This window comes from Anas platyrhynchos, chromosome 13, assembly GCF_047663525.1.
Source record: "Anas platyrhynchos isolate ZD024472 breed Pekin duck chromosome 13, IASCAAS_PekinDuck_T2T, whole genome shotgun sequence".
NCBI classification, from domain to species: domain Eukaryota; kingdom Metazoa; phylum Chordata; class Aves; order Anseriformes; family Anatidae; genus Anas; species Anas platyrhynchos.
In genome coordinates, this window is record NC_092599.1 from 11713715 (window position 1) to 11732397 (window position 18683).

Sequence of the window (18683 nt, forward strand, 5' to 3'; positions counted from 1 at the left end):
ACTGTAGGACAACGTATGTTGGACTGAATGGATAGTTATTTTCAGGATCTATTTTTTCCCCACATAATTTCTTCCTTCCTTAATTCATGTAGATTAAATTAGCTGAATGTTTAGTGCTCTGGATTAATATAACAAAGATACTTTGCTTTTTAAACTGCTTTTCTTTGGACTACTGGTGTGTGCTATAAATAATAATGAGCTTTAAAAGATGGGTAGAGAAACCTTGTTAGCATCATTTCACAGGTGTACAGTAGGAAGCTAAGTAACATGCCCAGTGCCATGAAGGAAAGGCACAGGGAAAAATAGAATATGGATGTCCTGGACAAAACCAACATTATTTGTGGATTCTGATGAAATTCAGTAAATCACGCTCTTCCATCCAACACAACACAGTGCATTTTTTGGAAAGCCTGTATCTTTCACTTTGTCATTTTTTAAATTAAACTTCTCATATTTTCAAAACAGTAGTTTGACCAAAAGTTTTAAGAGTTGTGTGGAAGAGTTCAGTAATCTCCTCCCCCCAAATCTGTTGTCCCCAAACAATCCCTGTCCATATCCCTCATTCTGCAGTTCAGGCATGGGACATTCAGTGAAGGGACAACTCAGAAGTGTGCTCCATAGCAATGCTTGGATTCCCACAAGCATCACTCACTTTTGATATAAAACTTGTCCCTTAAGCAGAGCACCATCTCCAAGGGCTTCCTGCAGTCTGCTCCCATCTAAGAAGATCTGATGAGGGCAGAGGAAGGAGGGGAAGGAAGGCAAGGTGGAAACAGGGAAATGCAAGATAACATCTTGCAAGGACCAAGCCTTGCTTCTAAAGCTTTACTTTTCAAAAAAAAAAAAAGTAATATAGCCTTAGCTGGGTACATAAAGTAGTGCTGCATGTAGATATGACTTATTTCAAGCAACTCTTGGCACATATTTTTAAACTAAGTAAGTTTGTCAGCTCTTTCAGGCAGGATCTCTGTCTTCCTGTACAGTTTGTACAGGTCTCAGCACATTCAGGATTAGGTGGGACTTCAGAACATAAATGAAGAATCACTGCACAAAGTGTTAATCCTCTCTAATGTCTCTGAGGTATGAATCCAAGTTCTATAATAAATATGAAGCAAAAATCATAGATGAAACACTAGCTGTGAATGACATACAGTGACAGCCTCCTTGGTATACGAGCGTAATGCTAGCTCTCATCCATGTAGGTGTAAATCTGTAGTAAGTAGTCTGCTGATTTCAATTGTGTTGTGTCAGACACATTTTTTCCCAACCCAGATCAGAATGTGATGCTTAGCCTTTGAAGTGTTAATTTTTGGAAAGTCCTGTTGGCTCAGAACATAGAGTACACAGTCACTGTCCAAAAACCCTTCCCAGCCTAATTGCCAGCTCCAGCGTGTAAAACCCTAATGACTTAAATGGAATTATTCTAGAGTCACACTGATGGAAGGAAAATGAGAAATAGATTAGAGTTTTTTGTCTGAGTAATAGCATTGTTCAGGAATCTGTATCACGTGTCTTAATCAGCAACCCTGCAAGATAATTGTCTGTTTGTTGTGTAATGTTCCTAGAGAATCTTATGCTATTTATATCATGTACATAAACCTTAAAAGCAAATGAACAGCATCTCCTAAGGCTCAAAATCCTTTCTCCTATTCATCCCATTTGACTGGTCTTAGCTCTTTCTCTCCATATTTTCCCAGGAACATAACTATATTCATTGGGAAGCCCAAGAAAGAGCAGTATTGTGTTCTTAATGACAGAGGCAATTGAGATACTTTTGGAAGAAAACCAAATGGGAGGGCTCTATTTAAGGTCATGCATTTTAATCTCTTGCTTAAAAAAATATCCTTTGCTGCTAAGACTCTGAAAACTCATTGCAGCCAATGGATAAATTAGGAAGATTTATATAAATTAATCCATTTGAATTCCATGTTCACTATCGTATAATAAAATGTACTCAGTAGAACGACTGTCTCTAAAATACAGGTCACTGGTAAAAAAATATTGTATCACCATGACAGCTTTAACCATGTGTTGCTTTTATGTTATGTAATTCCTGCTTTATAAATAAGAAATATAGAAGGATTTAAATGAGAAATCCTATTAGTGAAGATTTAAGAATCAAAGAATTTTTGTTTATCTTCTTTAGCCTAGCACCCCATCTCCTTAAAACTTTTTTTTTCTTTGAGTTCTTGCTGAGAGCTTCTTTTAAATGTTTTAAGCAATTAAATGAGGTTCAATTAAACACTGTAGGTCTTAATCACAAAATACTGATTTGAATATGTACTTTGGGGTCTCCCTGGAAAGGAAAGCTTGTGTAGGAGTGACTGGAAGGAGACGTTTTAGCTTTCATGCTTGAGTATTAACCATGCACTTGAATAACACCTTCTTCTAAAATAAACATGTCTATTTATAAATATGCTTTGGACTTCTGACAAGCAGCAGATTATGGGCCTGATTCTGCTCTGTTGTACCTGTGCCACAGTCTCTGAAGTGCCTGTATGTAGGGAGGAATGAAAAAAGCAAAAATTGGTCTGATATATGAGAGGAGAAATGCTCCGTACTCACTTAAGAATTATCAAAGAAAATGAGAAAAAGGCTTTAAAGGACCTGAAACCGAAGTGTTGACCATGTTTTGACCATGTTTAGGAAGACAATTGTCTGTCTTTTTTTTTTTTTTCAGCCCTGCTTCTAATCCATCTGATTTCCTTGTGTCTTCTACAAACTGCATTACATCATCTGCTTTGCTCTGCGTTAGTAAAAAATGACAGTGCTTCTCATCTTTGGAAGTGCCTGCCAGGGCTAGCTTTATTGCTCCCTTATTTCTCCACGAAACCAGCTATGCAGCCCTGCTCTGCAGAGTGAGAGAGCAGCATAAGTGCTAAGACTCTCAGCTTGAGTGCTGTTAAAGAGTAATGAAGGGAAATGTTACATAAGAGATTAGCGCTATTAAATCCATTGTGCTTTTCAGAGATCAATTTAATAGTGAATTATTTTACATGAGGCAAAGGAGAGCATGAGCTTAGATTTGACTTGCTTGTTGGAGAATTACTGCTTTTTTCACCCATTTCCCACTTTCCTTTGATAAAAATTCACGGAGATGGTAGTAAGAATGAATATTACTCAATATTGTCATCTGAGAACTTAATTATACAGCAAAGAACTCCAGTGGCAGTACCCTGAGGTCTTCATCAGCTTGACCAGCCTCACCTGGGACTTCCACCTCACCCTCTCTGCCCATAGGTCCACGAGCATCATTTAAGCTCAGAGCTGGTGTCTCAGCCCCTTCTCATCATCTTCTCCTTGCCTCATGACTGCTGGGCTGTTGGTGGGATCCTCTACAACTGCCTGCTTCTGGTTCCCTGCCGGTGAGCTTATTGCCTGGGATACCTTCCCCTTGGGAACAACCCTGCTCTTGTTGCTCTGAGGAGTTGATGTGGCTGAGGAATTGTAGGTCTTGTCTAATTTAAACCCCAATCTAAGTAGGGGAGCCAAATTAAATAGTGTAAACTCTGACATTCAGAGGTCCCCAGCTCTTTTCAGTCCTACCTAAACCACCATCCACCTTACAGGTGTCACTTAAGTAAGCTGTCCTGTATGTGCACTGAATGATCTAGGTTTGGATCTGGGCAACTATCCTGGGAAAGAAAACTTGTCCAGGTTGGAGTCAGGCAAATTCAGCTGTATAGGAGCTTAGCGTGAGTGCCTGTTTTTACATGTGCCAATTCTAGTGTCATGGGTGAAATCACTGGGAACTTAACCATGTGTCAGTCTTTCTCTTATAGATATACATAGATGTATATAAGGTATTTATTTCCTTTGCATCTTCAGAACTAATTATTGCTAGTGACTCTCTATCTCACAGCCGTTCCCCCTCGTGCACTGGGAGGGTGTTCTGTTATTAGAACTGATGTGATTCAAATTGCACGCAGCCTTCTCAGATGAGAATGGGACAAGAGGGAGGCAGCTGACCTTAAGCAAGGCAAAATGCTTTGCCTTCAGCCAGCTACGAGCAGTGTGTGGGTACAGTAAGGCACAAAACTGCACCTCATTGAAATTCTAGGGATGTTCTAATCACATCACCTACCCCTGTTTTGCTTTCTTCATCAAAGGCTTGTCTTTTCTGTCATGATTTCTTAATAAAGATTATGTATTTTATTTGTATATTTATTTTACTAATGGTACTTCATGTTAAATTTAAAGTCCATTATAACTACTGCTTACAGAGTGCCCTTGAAAGTATGTTTGATTGCAGAATCATCCAAGCGTGATATGGAAAGCTCTCAAGCATTAATGGGTTTGGGAACACAAAGGTGGCTTCACTGGCTTTTTTTAGTCCTTCAGTGGCATCTGAAATATCTCCTAGGGAAAGTGAATAATGTAAAAAGCCTAACATGTTGAAAGGGTGTATTTGTAAGGGGTGGGAGGGGTAGGGCTGAGTTCTGGGATTAAATCCTCTTGTGTGATGAATGTGAAAATGACAGAAATGTTCAGATCTCCCGGTGAGAAATCCATCTCTCCCTGCACAAAGGACATGTAATTGGGCTTTATGCAGGGAACTAAGCCAGGTGGTGTTGAATTCACCTGTTCTGTGGTGAGAGGTGAGTGTGGGTTACTGACCCACCCTCTCTAGCATCCACCCCAGTCCGTAGGTATGGCAGTAGCACTTGCTGCCCTTTGGTACACCTGTGGGGACTCCTGTGAGGCTGTGACCACAGCATGGGCTGGTTTAAGGTACAATCACATGTACAGACTTCCAAATACACAGAAATGGCCCCCAGTACCTCAAGCTGCTGCCAGGCCTCTTGTCGCAAACTTCCCCCAAGTGACCTACAGCCCTTTGCCCCTATTACTGCTTGCCCTTACCCTCCTCAAGGGTACCTCCACCTCATGTAGAGGCCCCTGTAGGAACCAAACATAAACTCATCTGTTCAGTTCAGCCTTCCTGGTCTTAACTGCAATTCCATATGTCTCCACTTGCACTCCTAATGGTTTCATAAATCTGAATGAAGAAGGCAGCAGGACAGGATGATCTGGGGTTGAGTGACTGAGTGTAAAGCAGCATGAATTGCCTGACACAGCAAGTTTATTTTTTTTTCTGCCCATCTGAAGTCTTTCATGGGATACACATTGTAGGTGATGGATAGCCTGGTTAACATGAGATGCCTCCGCTTGTTTGCAGATGTGGTTTGATTTCACTTTGAGGAATTTCCTTGCTGATTTGTGCATTTAGTTATTTGGGAAGAGACCTGAGACATCAGTGTCTGCAGAGGAAAGACTGCTGTCTCACAAGAGTATTGCTGAACTACCACATCTGGGAAAGGCAAAGCAGTGCTGGTGGAATCTAATATCCTCATATTCCTTTGTTAGCAATATTTCAGAATTAACATTGCTTCAAGAGAAGGTTGTAATTCTTCTGAGTTTGACTTGTTGTGTTTGTTTTTTTTTTAAGCTTGAAAATTAAACTTTATTTATCTCTGATTTTCCTTCTCATTTTCTACTTGCTGAGAACTTAGCTTTGTCCTTGCTGTAAATTGAACGTGAAATTGGATCTAACTGAAATGGCAAAGGATGTAAATTGGAGATATCTTGTACCTTCAGGACTGTGTCAGGTTATAAGAGGATTAAAGGAGGTCAAATTTAAGTTACCTAAATTGCCTAATGAAGGTTTTTTAAATGCTTAAAAAACGTGGTACCTCTCAAACTTTTGAAGAGATGCTCTAATAGGCCACTAAATATTACCTCTCTAATAACTGTTCAGGGAAAATGCTTGGAGGCTGATGCCCTGAGTAGGCAGCTGAATGTCTTCATTAACTGATAGTGGTTGTGACTTCTTGCAAAAGTCACTGACTGTGCTGTACCTCATTATTTCTGTTATTTCTAAAGTTACCATGCCCCACAGTTACTGAATTTGGCAGTGACAATAACAATGCACTAAGAAATCAGCGAACAGCAATTATGTTTCTAGAAATGTTCTAGGCACGTGGGGCACTGACCCCCCCCCCCCCCCAAGAAATGCTGAAGCAATCAAAAATGCTATTCAGTTCTGTGAGTCTGATATGCCCAATGCATGGCCTAACTGGTATCATTTGTCCCTCTGAACAAGATGCTCTTTCATTCCTCAGATGAAGACTTTTCCTGTGGGTGAGTGTCTGTTCTTCAGTGTAGTACCAGTAACACCTGTGCAATTTTAAAACTAGCTTGGAAACCAGCAGCAGTCTCTGGCATCATGAAACTACCTCTTGAACAGATCAGATTAGTCTGTGGGGACCTTTAATATTATTGGATACCAGTGAAAACTTTCTTGGGCATCTGTGCTACACTGTACTCCATAGACTGTACATATCCTGTTAGCAGATTGTCTTGCATGCTGCAGTCTGTGATCCTACCAAAGGATGCTATAGAGTCAGAAATGTTGGTAAGCTATCAACTAAATAATAGCCTTATATGAAAACCTCGTCTGATTAGCCCTTGCCACTTCCCTTGATTAAATTTAGGGGAATATGGAACATTTCTGAAAAGCCATTAAAGAGCAGTGAAGAATACTGCACAGATGAGGACAATGTTCCTGACATTAGGAACAATATGATAAGTGAATGTTTGAATTTTGAAACTTGTTCGAAGCTCTCTTGTTTCCAGATAGTCCTAAGGAATAGCTCAGACTGAACTATGAGAGTGGCTCAGCATGATGATGTATAGAAGTCCCTTTTTGGATGTGATTAGCCAAATCACTCTCCTGCTCTCTTGGGTTCCTCCTCTGAGGCTTGATTCACTTAGACATTAGTTGTTAGCTTTTCACTGATAAATAAAGCTGTCATCTATCAGAGTTGCTGACAGTAGATGTTGAAGTAAGCACAATATGTACGCACTAGTGCCTGAAAAATTCAAATGTTGGATTGAATCAAGCACTGCAAGTTCAGCTGGAGGAAAACTTGCATAAAGGACACTGAATTTGGTTCTCATTTTGTTGCTCTGATGCAGGCATAAATTATCTTGACTCTGAAATGCTGATCAGGAATATATCAGGTATAAATTTGGAGAACTATGGTCTCCACTTGTGTTCTCTTGGAAATATCTTTGGAGAGTGTTCAAAATGTTGGAAAATATAGCACAGTCCATATGAAGAGGTAGATGGAAAACCTTACATAGGTAAAACTTTGAGCACGAGGGGCTCCTTTCTTCAACAGACAATCTTAGCACTGGCAGGGCAATACGTTTAAAGGCAGCTTCACTAACCTTGCACAGGTTGTACTTGCAGTCATTCCCCTTTGCAATTATGCAAGGGCATAATTACATGCCATGCCATCCATTTTGGATGTGCACAATTAAATCATCCTATAAAAGTATCTGGAAAGCTAGCCCTTCATGTGGAAATTGCATGCATATTGCAGCCATTTTGTATTTAAAAGTGGTCGCACACACCACATGCACAAAAGAACTGCTTTAGCATGCCATCAGTGCTCATTACAGGGTATTGTGTCCATTGGCACAGATGGAAAACCTGTGAGGGTACGTCAGCATATTAATAGTGGAGAACTGAAGGCTGTGAATTCAAAATCTGGATTTGATCACTGGAAAAGATGTGGAAAGGGTGTGTTTACTCTGTGCTTTCAGTGTACAGTGTTTGCACTGTGCACTGAGATCTTGTATGTGCCTGTAGCCTGTTGCAGTGTGTTCCAGCAAAAGAAAACTGGGATCTCTTTCAATCCTGCACACTGACTTCAGGCATTGTAATTAACTCTTCAACACTCAGGCTTGTCACAAATGACCCCGTTGGTACTTCTGCATATCGAATGTTTTGGTTTTTGAAGCTTGCTTCCATTCAGAAATGAGTATGAACTTTCTCTTACTGAGACAAACCCAAATGACTGTTGGTTAGCAAGTGAGTGTCAAACACACTAAGAGTAATTGCAAAATAATTTTTGATCCACCATGATTTAGTGATAGTGATTTGCCCAGCACACAAAACAAGTAATTATGACCGTTTCTACTACATATGCAAAAAACAAAATACCTTTGCCTTTTGAAGACATGTTTCTTGTCCTTCCTTTGTTACCAGCCCTCAGAAAGGATCTTGCTTGGATGTCCGTAGATGATGCGTGGTGGCTTCTGCCTTGAGTTTACTTTCTAATGAACTTCTGGAGCTGCAAAAGGGAAAGGAAAAAAGACTGATATGAGGACATGTAAACAAAAGATGATGTAACCAGCCACGTATTTCTCAGCAGAACCTGGGACTGCTATATTTGACCTATGTATTCTTTTTCTGCAGGAGGAATTGGATGCCTTGGTCGTGACAGGGGGCAGACACGGAACTGCCTTGATGCAGTGGAGATTTATAACCCTGATGGAGACTTCTGGAGGGATGGACCTCCTATGCCTTCTCCCCTCCTCTCCTTACGAACAAACTCTAGCTGTGCAGGCTCAGTGGAAGGGAAGCTGTACCTCTGTGGAGGATTTCATGGAGCAGGTACTCAAATGAGTCTAAAATTCTTTGCGTATTTGAAATCAGTTTCACTGTATACAGCCTGACTTGACTGAATAACTCTGTGAAGTGGCACTGGCATGCCCTGGAACAACAGAGCTGATCCAGCCCTTTGGACTGCTGACTCCTAATGTCAATATGAATGGTGTTCTGTTTGTTCTTTGTTTTTTCCCTCAAAGCATGAAAAATTAAGGATGTTTCTGATCTGCACTGAACTGTTCCAAACCTATGCAGAATTCTCCTTGATATACATACAGAGCTACTGAGATCAGGATCTTAATGTTTGTTATGGGCATTACAGAACTTGAACATATTTGTTGAAGGTTTAGGCACTATTGATCCGTCTGTAGTTGTGGTAGCTAGCTCTGTTTACTTACGTGATTTCATTTTCAGTGTTGAAAAACCTTGTGTATTTAATGAGTACTCTGGTTAGGGAGGTCAAATTCCAGATCTGGTGATATGAAATAATCCTAGTCCCATAGCCTAGACACCTTTCTCCTTTTAAGTCTTCCTTCCCCCAGCTGTGCTTGACTATCTCCAGTACTGCTACTCATTAATTTTAATTATAAATGCAGAGTCTCTCAAAACATGCACAGTTCTCCTGCTATAGAGCAGCTGCTACCCCAATCTCATTTCTAGGAGAAAGCAGTAGTACAGATGCACTACGCACTGCTACTAAATGTCGTGTCAGGCTCACTGTTGCCCAGTAACGTCCATATGGTATCACTGGGTCATGTCCTTCATGCCACACTAATAAAGGCTGCATTGGCTTTTACTTGTATTATGAACTCTAAACTTAGAGCTGCTCTGTTTCAGAATGGTTTTCATCCTTTAGTTCACAACTTACCTTCCCTTCACTTGCTGCTGTCTGAAGAAGCTGCTTTGTGAAAACATTTGTATGGCAGCTCTAACAGGCGTGTTCTTGTGCCACACCTGATGGAAATTGTGACCTCAGAATGATTTTGATTATGATTCCATATGATTTCCAATGTTTCCATAGGAAATGTGCCATCATTTTTGTCCTCAGCAGTGTAAGGAAAGTCTAAAGTTAGTGGGTACAAACCTCAAAAGGATGGTCATCTGCACCAGCACGTGAAGCAGTTACGTTCAAGATGACTAACAGATTAGCATGAAACCTTCTGAATAACTCTGTAAAAAAAAAAAAAAAAAAAAGCCCCGCATTCTGTCACTGAGTTGCATTAGGAGTGGCAGCACTGGGAAAGGTTGAAAGTTCCCCTGTGGGTTTCGAGCTGGCCATCTTTTGTATGCTTGTATAATGCCAGCTCAATGGGGTCCTGACTCCTGACTGTATTATTGCAATCTAGATAATTATGTATAGAATTCTCCTACGCTAAGTGTTGTTTACATGGGGAAACAAGGAGTGGAAGTTAGAAAATGCCAGTATTGCGGTTACCTGTGCAACCTGGATTTTGATGCCCTCCATGTGTGCACTTTGTATACCTGAGAAATAGTATGTGATTGTGCTGTTAGCATAATGCCTATTAACAGGGGAGCCAAAATAAGATTCACAGTCAATTTTAAATCTGATGTATCCGAATGTCTGAAGAGTTGAGAGGAAGCGGTGTCTTAAGATAGACTTATTAATGACTTTAAAGTTATTAGAGGGAAAGGTTTTTGTTTTTGTTTTTGTTTTTAAATCTTCATAATAACTTCCAGCTACCACCATCAAGGAATAGATGACTGGAGTCCATTTGCAGAACCTGGAAGTTATGTCACTGGTTTCTCTCCCTGTCTTCTCTGCACGCTGGGAAGAGTGCTGCTCTTTGGGGTGAAGGCTGGAGTAAGGGGCAGAGGGTTATTACTGTCGTGTGGGATCTTGAAGAGAGTGGCTTGACTTTGCTCTTTCACAATTACAGCTGCTCAGCAGATTCAGGATATTCACAGAACAGCATGTGCTGCTGCTGCTTTAGTAGCAGATAGGGTTATTTTAGAATGTGCTTGTTTGGCTTTAGTCTTTTGGGTTTCTTGGCATGCCACTTCAGTTTTTGTGAGGGATGCAACCAAGAGAGGATATTCCAATTTTACAAAACATTGTAATTTAGTTTCAACTGAGTGGAGTTTTTGGAACAAGCTGGTGGCACAGCTGTAGTCTCTGGGTTTTCTGCCTGCTGAACTCTAAAAGGCTGCTGTGAACACTCGAGTACAAGTGCTTCTCAAAAAAAAAAAAAAAAGGCAAAGACATTGGCTAAGGCTCTCCAGAGCAGCAATATATATAAGCAGCCAGATATAGGGACTCCCTATATGCAGGAGACTTGTCCCTGACTCCTAGTCTCAACTTGTCTTTGCATTCATTTATGTTCTTGATCCAGCAGTAGGGAAGCTGGTGACATAAGGATGTTTTTGCATCTTAATTTTGTTTATGCACCGTGCTCTGTGTGCCTTTCTGTGTAAGCATAGACCTAAGTGGTTAATCAGAGGCCAGAGATGTTGTACACAAAGCTCAGAAACAGCTGTCAAATGCCCAAAGGGCCTTAATTTTGGATCAAAAGACATTGCCCTTTCAACTGCCATCACTTCTGTGTCCTTTATTACACTCCTTGAAATTTCCTGATAACAGGATGCCCATCTGATATGTACTGCCTCTAAACCTCTGCTCGGAGAAGGACAAGGACAAGTGGAGTAGCACTTAACAGCATCCCCAGGAGCAGAAGAAGAGAAATTGCAGCTACTTGGTCTCCAGAAGGAAGTCTGCTTGGGCAGCTGGGAGTATCATTTGAGCAATGCAGAATAAAGCCTCTCTAAAGGATGAGTGTACTCCAAAGTGTCCAGACTTCAAGAGAAAGCTTCCCCTGTACTGCAGGAAATGCTGTTTCAAGTTAAGCTATTGGTGTACAATACTTGTAAGACTTTTCCTGCTGAGGCTTCCTCAGTTTAGGAGCTTGTTCAGGGACTGGCTATGAGAGGGAATTAATTCAGCAGAAGTTTAGACTGAGCTGAGGGGCCTACATGAAGACCTTAGTGACCCTAGACTCCATGCAGCATATGGAGAAGCACAGACTTCCAGAGGGACATTCTGGTCCTTGGTGCTTGAAATTTTCTCTGACAGACCAGAAGGCAATTCAGAACCCTGAGAACCTCTTATCTGTTAATGCTCCGTGTTTCTACCAGGATATGAGCAATCCAGACTTGGCTTACTGAAGGCAAAGCTGTCAGGAGCCTGGTGTCTGTGGTTAGATGGTAGAAGCCACTCTGAGACCTCTTATCACTTGGCAACAAATGATGTGCCTTATGATCATAAGTACCCAAAAAATAATTTCTACTTTGAATTCCAGTTTCCTGCTTTAGAATGACTTGCCAGACTTCATCTGCTAGCCCATAGTTTATCCAAATTAGTTCATTTTCTGCTAAAACTATTATTGCAAATAGGAGCCATTAATCTGCTCATCTGACACCCAGCTCCAGCTCACATAGCCTACTGCCATGAGTGTTGCCTGCCATTTGCCAGCAATGTTACAGCATTCAGCAAGATATTTAGAAATATTTCAAATCCTTGGTTTTATCCATTAGTTTGTAGTTCTGCACAGAGAATACCAGTCGTAGTATGAATATTCAGAAGGACCCAACGTGCAGAAGCCAACCAGCTTTCCACTAACCGCTCTAATGTTGCCGCATTTAGTGCTGTAGCTACAGATTTTAAAGCAGCCTTTGTGGATCAAGTGTACAATATTCTTGTTGACACACCTTATTTCCTTTGCCTAGCATTAAACCTGACACCTGTGCAGGCTGACAGCTATTAATGTTAGCCTGGGCATGGCAGGAGTAGGCTCATTAGAGTGCCTTGCTCAAGGAGGGGTGAGCAACCCTTCAGGTATGCAGCACTATACAATTATGAGTGCCTGCCAACTGGGTTCCCTGTTTATTTTCCAGTGAAAATAATGCTATGAAGCAGCTAAAAATATTTATAACAAAGACAAGTGTGCATGCCTTTTTGCTGGGACTTCCCAGCTCATGGAGGCACACATTCATTAACTTTGCTTAGTTGCTTCAAACAAATCTTGCAGCGCGTCCCTGGGGGCTGGCGCTGTGGGAACAGGCAGTGGGGGGCTGTTCTCCTGATCTGTCGCTGCGTTTTTAGATTATAGGTGTTGGTCCAACTGTCTGCCTCTGATTTGAATTAATTCAAATTCGGATTTGATTTTTTTAACTTGATTATAATTAGAATGCCATCATTATTGTACACCCATGTGACATTAGCTGATGTGCAAAGTAATCGGGCAACTGCCTCAATTCAAAGAATAAGATACTTAATAGGTCTCCTACTAGCAGCACATCACTTAAAATATTGTGTGATTTTTATCAGTTATTGCACTTGATGTTGAACTGTCATTCTCTGAACTGGCAGTTGTGCCATCTTTCTCCAACACAGTTTACAGCAGAGAAGATAAATTTGCTGCTTTCCTACTATATATATGAAAAATCTACTATTTAGCATCATGTATGAGATCTGAGCTATTCAACCCAGATCTGTTTACTTATCATTGATATCAAACAGAAATTCATTTTTGCTCAAGGGGCACTACAGGCAGTGGGAGAGTCAGAGGAAGGGAGAAGGGAAGAAATGCCTCTGGACTTGGAGCACCCAAATCTAAATTTTGTCTGTAGCTGTTAGCCACGATAGGTGATACAGTAACATTCAGTCCACTGTGTAGCTGCTTCTACAGGGAAAAAAAAAAATTGCACACTTACCCCAGGTGCATTTTCTGGACGCTTCTTCCTCATTTGCATAAATTGTAATCCATACATTGGAATAGCAGCAGCACTGCTTGCGGCAGTGCAGAGCCGTGTAGTAATTACTGTATTCCAACTGAGCTAATGAGTTTGTATCTCCACGCCACCCTCTCCTGACAGCGGACTAGCTTAATAGTTATTTATTTTGACTAATCTCCCATAAATGCTGTTCCCCTCAGCCTCATCCATTATGTGATTTAGATGGGGAATCGTTGTAATGCTTGTTTTTTATTATAGTGGTTATGGTACATTACTGGAATCAAATTAAATTTAGATGTATTAAGGAGTCTGGCACAGTAAATACTACACTTGTGAAGTTTGGGGGATGAGGGATCGGAATGAAAGCTGTTTCTCCAGCACCTTCCCATGTTCTCAGCTAAATAAAGCAGAGGGGCAAACCCCAGGCTGCCTATCTGCAGCACTGCTTGTTTCCCTCAGTTAGAATTTACCAGGCAGTGATGAATAATTGAAGTTCTCCTGCCCACAGTTGTTATCGTCTGAATAAATATCCCCACCCATGAAACGGATCCTGGGTCCCTGTCTTGCTCAGCATAGCAGTCTGCCACAGATGCTGCCACATTGCTCCAGCCAGCGCATCAGGTCCACCCCGAAAAATGCTGCTTAACTTTTTGCCTGTTCCCTGGAAAGCTGCTCTTGGAGACACCTCGCTGGTGTGCTCCCTTCCTCAGGAGGGCTGCCCGCCTGCCCCATGCCCATTAGCTAGAAACTCAGTGCTGTAAATAAGGCCAGTGCAGGTCAGGGAATCGCTGGTGAGCAGCACCTGCTTGTTTCAGATCTGAATTCAACCCGGTGTCTGACTGTGTTAGTAATCTGGTCATGCCTCTGACTAAGGTTCATTTATAGTTTATAAAGGGTTAATAAATGATTAATAGATATTTTAATGCATTTTAATTAATTGCTAAAGAGGTCAATAGGTTGTTTAGAAACATGGCTTAGAGCCATGTATGACATCTTCTATTGTGTTCATAACTGCCTGTCATGCATACAGTCTAAACATGCTTTATATCATCTATTAATAATGTATTAACCCACTGCAAAGCATTTAGGAACAGTATCTTAGCATGGTCTGAGACCAGTAATTGCCATCCTGCTCTTCCAGCTTTTACTCCCATGCATGGTGCATTGACTTCAAGAGCACTGATCCTGCTGCTGCTGTAGTTTGTGATCCTGCTATCACCTGCAGCACAAGCAGGATCCATGCTTGTAAGACTGGAAGAGGCCTTGCCTATGAACAATAGACAACTGGAAAGAGTTAAAATGCTGCAGCAGCTAGATCAATCCCAAGAAAATCAGCTGAAATAACTGAATGAGCAGTTCCTTCCTGTAGACCATTCTTCATACATACATATTTTAATTTTAATACACATTGATTTGTGAGGGAACGGGTGGATCACAAAGTTATGGTTCTGAAGAATTACACAGCAGAGTGGGAGGATAGAAGTCTTGTCTATGAGAGCGAATAGCTTACCTTACTCCATGCAGGTGCTCTGAAAACAATAAGCTGCCACAGCTGTAAAATGAAGCCCCAACCTGCCTCCCAGCTTTCACTGTGTCTGGTGGGAAGCACTGCCTTGGTACTTAACATCCTGAAGGCTGGCCAGCATGTTAAACAGCCAGGCCAAGTTCCCTCTCCTGTGTATTCTGCTTCTGCCCACAGGCACAGATGATGGATGTGCTTGACCCCACGAGGGGTGTTGGCTCTGTTGTCCTAGCGAGGCTGGTGGAGTTAGGGGCAGCTCACATATGCAAATGGGATTGAAGGCCACAGACTTGATGAACTTACTCTGTTTCCTACTGCACATCAGGAACCAGTACATCTGGTGATAATGATCTAAATGCACTTCCATCCCATTGCAACACAAACGTGAATTCCCAAGTCACTGAACTCTACATCATGTAATTACGAAAGCAGCTATTAGTGGTGAGGAAGATAAGTAGCAGAGGCTAATCCCTTATGTTTAAAGTCATTGTCTGCTCTCTGGTGCAGATAATGGCATGCAAAACCAGTTACAAACTAGCACTGGAGACTGAGCTGCCTCAAGACAGCTCTGGGGTGGCAGTTAGGTGACAAGGATGTGAGAAGCTTGAGCAAGAACCCCCCTGAGTAATGAGTTCTGGGGACTGGCAAGCACCTCGTGATGTTTAAGTGCCTTTTCTTTGGAAAGAACAGGCAGTTAACAGCTCAACCACTAGAGGTTTGGTGGCTTTTTTTCTATAAATTGATTAATGGCCAGAGAAGGTGGAGCATGTTAGGGAACTGCCAACAGGAAAGGAAAAGGTGCTGTGACAACCTGAGAAGTGCCAGGACTGATCTCAGCAGGAGCTCGGGAAAGTACGGGTGAGGATGTCCCAGGGCAGATGAGGTTCTGTGTTCAGGCACCTGGCCCTGCTCTGAATGAGCCTGCTTGGGTACTGCTGGCAATGTGGCTGTGGCACAGATAAGATGCTGGTGAGCTTATCCAAAGCTACTTTGGATATTTCTGCCCTGCACTGAGTAGGCAGAGGCGTTGCAACTTATGGAGATACTGAGAGCACGTGCCATGATGCAGCTTTCTTCCTCCATAAGATGGAGGCAAACAGACTGGCTGATGTCAATGGGTTTCTGTAAGAAATTAAGTTCTTGACCACATTTCAGCAAACTTCCATAGATTTGACTCCAATGAGCTAAAATTCGGCATTTGGGAGGTCAGTGCTCTGGACTCTAAAGCCATGGAGTGAATTTCTTGGTATCATCTTTAGCAACATAACAGCTGTATGGTTAATAGTCCTGTATGAGCTATAGTTTTTTTTTAATCTGTTAAGCATATTGCTCAATTCTTTTGTGTCTGCATCCCTTTAACACCTTCCCCCATCCTCCAAATAATAATATTGGAATGCTCGGTTCCAAATAGGAAAGACAAAGCAAAATCAAAAAAGATCAGAAGTGCTATAAATACTACACTTACAAGGGAAGGTGTCCTTCCTCCTAATACTAAATTACAAGTGGAATGCAGTTTAGAAAAAAAAGGGGGGGGGGAGACAAAAGCAGATCAAATATTTATAATATTGCCTGCAGTCATACTGTAGGTCTTTCCAAGTATGGTGCATCTTGATTTATGGTCTCTCCTCATTCAAATGACATGACAAAGCATACAATATAAAATGAAGTCTGGCCGTATTTGGGGAGTGGAGTATATCTGAAAATAAACCCGCTGTAGAGAAAACATGATTGTGTCCATGGGGTGCAGGCAATCACTGAAAAACTAATGTTTTTGTGGGGTTTATCTGCACATGTAAAGGAAAACTTTGTATCAAAAATTTTGGGACAGCTTTATTCACAGATGAATGCAGAAATTTACTCATTTTGCTTTCAGCCTACTATAATTGAAATATGACTCTAACAATTTTTTTGGTTATAAATCAAGTTCTTTATTACTGGAAAAATACACGTTTGTAGGTTCAGTGTTGGCCTTCAGCCTGCATTTGAATGACAAAAAACAAAACAAAAAAAAAAAAAACAACAACGTAACTGTACCAAGAGTTCTGTGACTTTCTTTTGAAGTACTACAACTTCTAGTGTGGATAAGCTTATGCTGGAATGGATGTTTCTTATGCTGGTTTAGCCCTTTCCTAGGTAAGAAAAACACACTGTACTGCTTTAAAAGTATCTGCATTAGGGTTAGGTTTGTATTACCTGAATGATCCTAATACAAAGGGGTTTAAGGCCCATGTACAAAAATATAAAGCAAATTTCTTAAGACTTCCTCATGGTTAAACAATGATGTACAGAATAATACTGCCTCATTTTGTAGGGGAAAAAGCATTTGGAAGGGACTGAATTCTTTTCATTAGGTGAGGCGTCTGTCTGGTAAATGATGCAGAATAATGCTATGTGTGACAGGGAACTCTGTGCATTGGCTTCTTAAAAGGATAATCTGTGTAATACAACCTATTTCTTTCTGTAGACATCTTTATTCTACTTTAAGCAAAATTGGCTGCTAAGGTATTGCCTTAAAAGATTAAAAAAAATAAAATAAAATGATAAACCAATGAGGCAGAATCTGGAATTACTTGCACTGAGGTAAATGTCAGGCTTTAAACATTTTTTTGGGGATTAAAGTCCAAATGAAGAGTAGGGTCTAGAATACAAAGAGACAAACTTCCAGATTTTTTAACAAACATTACTTTTTCTATTGTCCATGCCAGAGGGTGGGTGGGTGCATCTTCAGAGTTCAGTTGTTTTAACTCATTTGAAAACAAAGGGGGGATGTCATTTTTTGAAGCATAACTACATTGTGAGCAGTGCTTTTCCTCATATGAACTCTCATCCAAAGCATGCTGTTTCCTTTCATATTAAATAAGACAAGACTGCAGAAGTGATTGCTTCCTTTATTCCAACAACAAACCCTTTTTATCTCCCAAGGGTTAAGAGTTAACCAACAGTCCGCGTGGTCGAAAGCAGAATTTGTGGAGTGGAACAAAAACAGCTACATCATCACACAAAAAGGGAAACAAGGGACACCGAAGGTTGTGAGTCACCAGGGTCAGGATAAAACACAGCAAGGCTGGCGAGGAAGAGTGGCTGAATCTGCCTTTGATGTTTTAATTATGATTTTTTCTGAAGTGTTACAGTTGCCCACAGAACATTTCAGACAGTCCCAGTGTTTGATTTTTTTCCTCTGATTGTCTCACTTTTGTCATGATCTATGCCAAAGAAAATCCAGGCATAAAAATTTATTGCATAAAGGAGATGATCTAATAATAAATCCAGGGGCTGGAGCCTCCCATGTCACAGCTCAGGTCTGTTTGTCTTCATATTTGTATCTTAGGGAAAACCTGCTTGCTCTTGCAGGGTCATAAAAAAGCGAGCTCTTTGGTACTGGCATGTGCTACTTGTTCACAGGTTCAGTTGTGCCTTCTCTTCACAGGTCACTGGGTATTTTAGCAGTTTGTTGTCTTGTCTCATAGATGGTTGTTGCTTGCCTATTATTCTCCTGTACTTAATGAACTACCGAAGTCCAATAAATGAGCCATCAAAACTATCGTTCCATTTTCTGAGAACAGAGTAAAGGAACAGAACAAGAACTATGCAGATGAGGCCAAATCCTGAAATATTAATTTCACTCAAGCTCACAGAGATGTGTGAAGCTCCCAGAATCTAGGGCTTGGACCAAGGAAAATGTTTCTGGTACAGCTGAGGGGAAAATGACTATGGGCTGTGGGGTGGAAACATTGTGCTGTTCTCTGGTGAGAGGGGTCAGAGATGGTGAATGGTTGGTGAGCTGTTTTCTTAAGTAAATACTTTATAAAAACATGAAAATATTTCCATAAAGCTAAGACTTCCACAATGTGCAGGACCTGCAGTAATATAGAAGTGCCTCTAAATAGTGCAGTGAGGAAATTGATCCCAAGGGTGGAAGAAGCCTTTTTTCATGTGACCTCCTTGCATCCTGAA

The 18683-nt window shown here is 41.1% G+C and overlaps 2 protein-coding genes across 2 annotated transcripts in view; one reads left to right on the top strand and one right to left on the bottom strand.

Moving 5' to 3' along the window:
- Positions 1-8147, bottom strand: part of MGLL (monoglyceride lipase) — a 100161-nt gene extending 92014 nt beyond the window's left edge. Inside the window, exon 1 of the mRNA XM_013092331.5 lies at positions 8012-8147. Within this exon, the coding sequence (XP_012947785.1) occupies positions 8012-8030 (19 nt within the window). The 5' untranslated portion in view covers positions 8031-8147. The remainder of the gene's footprint in view (positions 1-8011) is intronic.
- Positions 1-18683, top strand: part of KBTBD12 (kelch repeat and BTB domain containing 12) — a 39042-nt gene that overhangs the window by 14335 nt on the left and 6024 nt on the right. The window contains exon 7 of the mRNA XM_021267025.4: positions 8267-8464. Within this exon, the coding sequence (XP_021122700.2) occupies positions 8267-8464 (198 nt within the window). The remainder of the gene's footprint in view (positions 1-8266; positions 8465-18683) is intronic.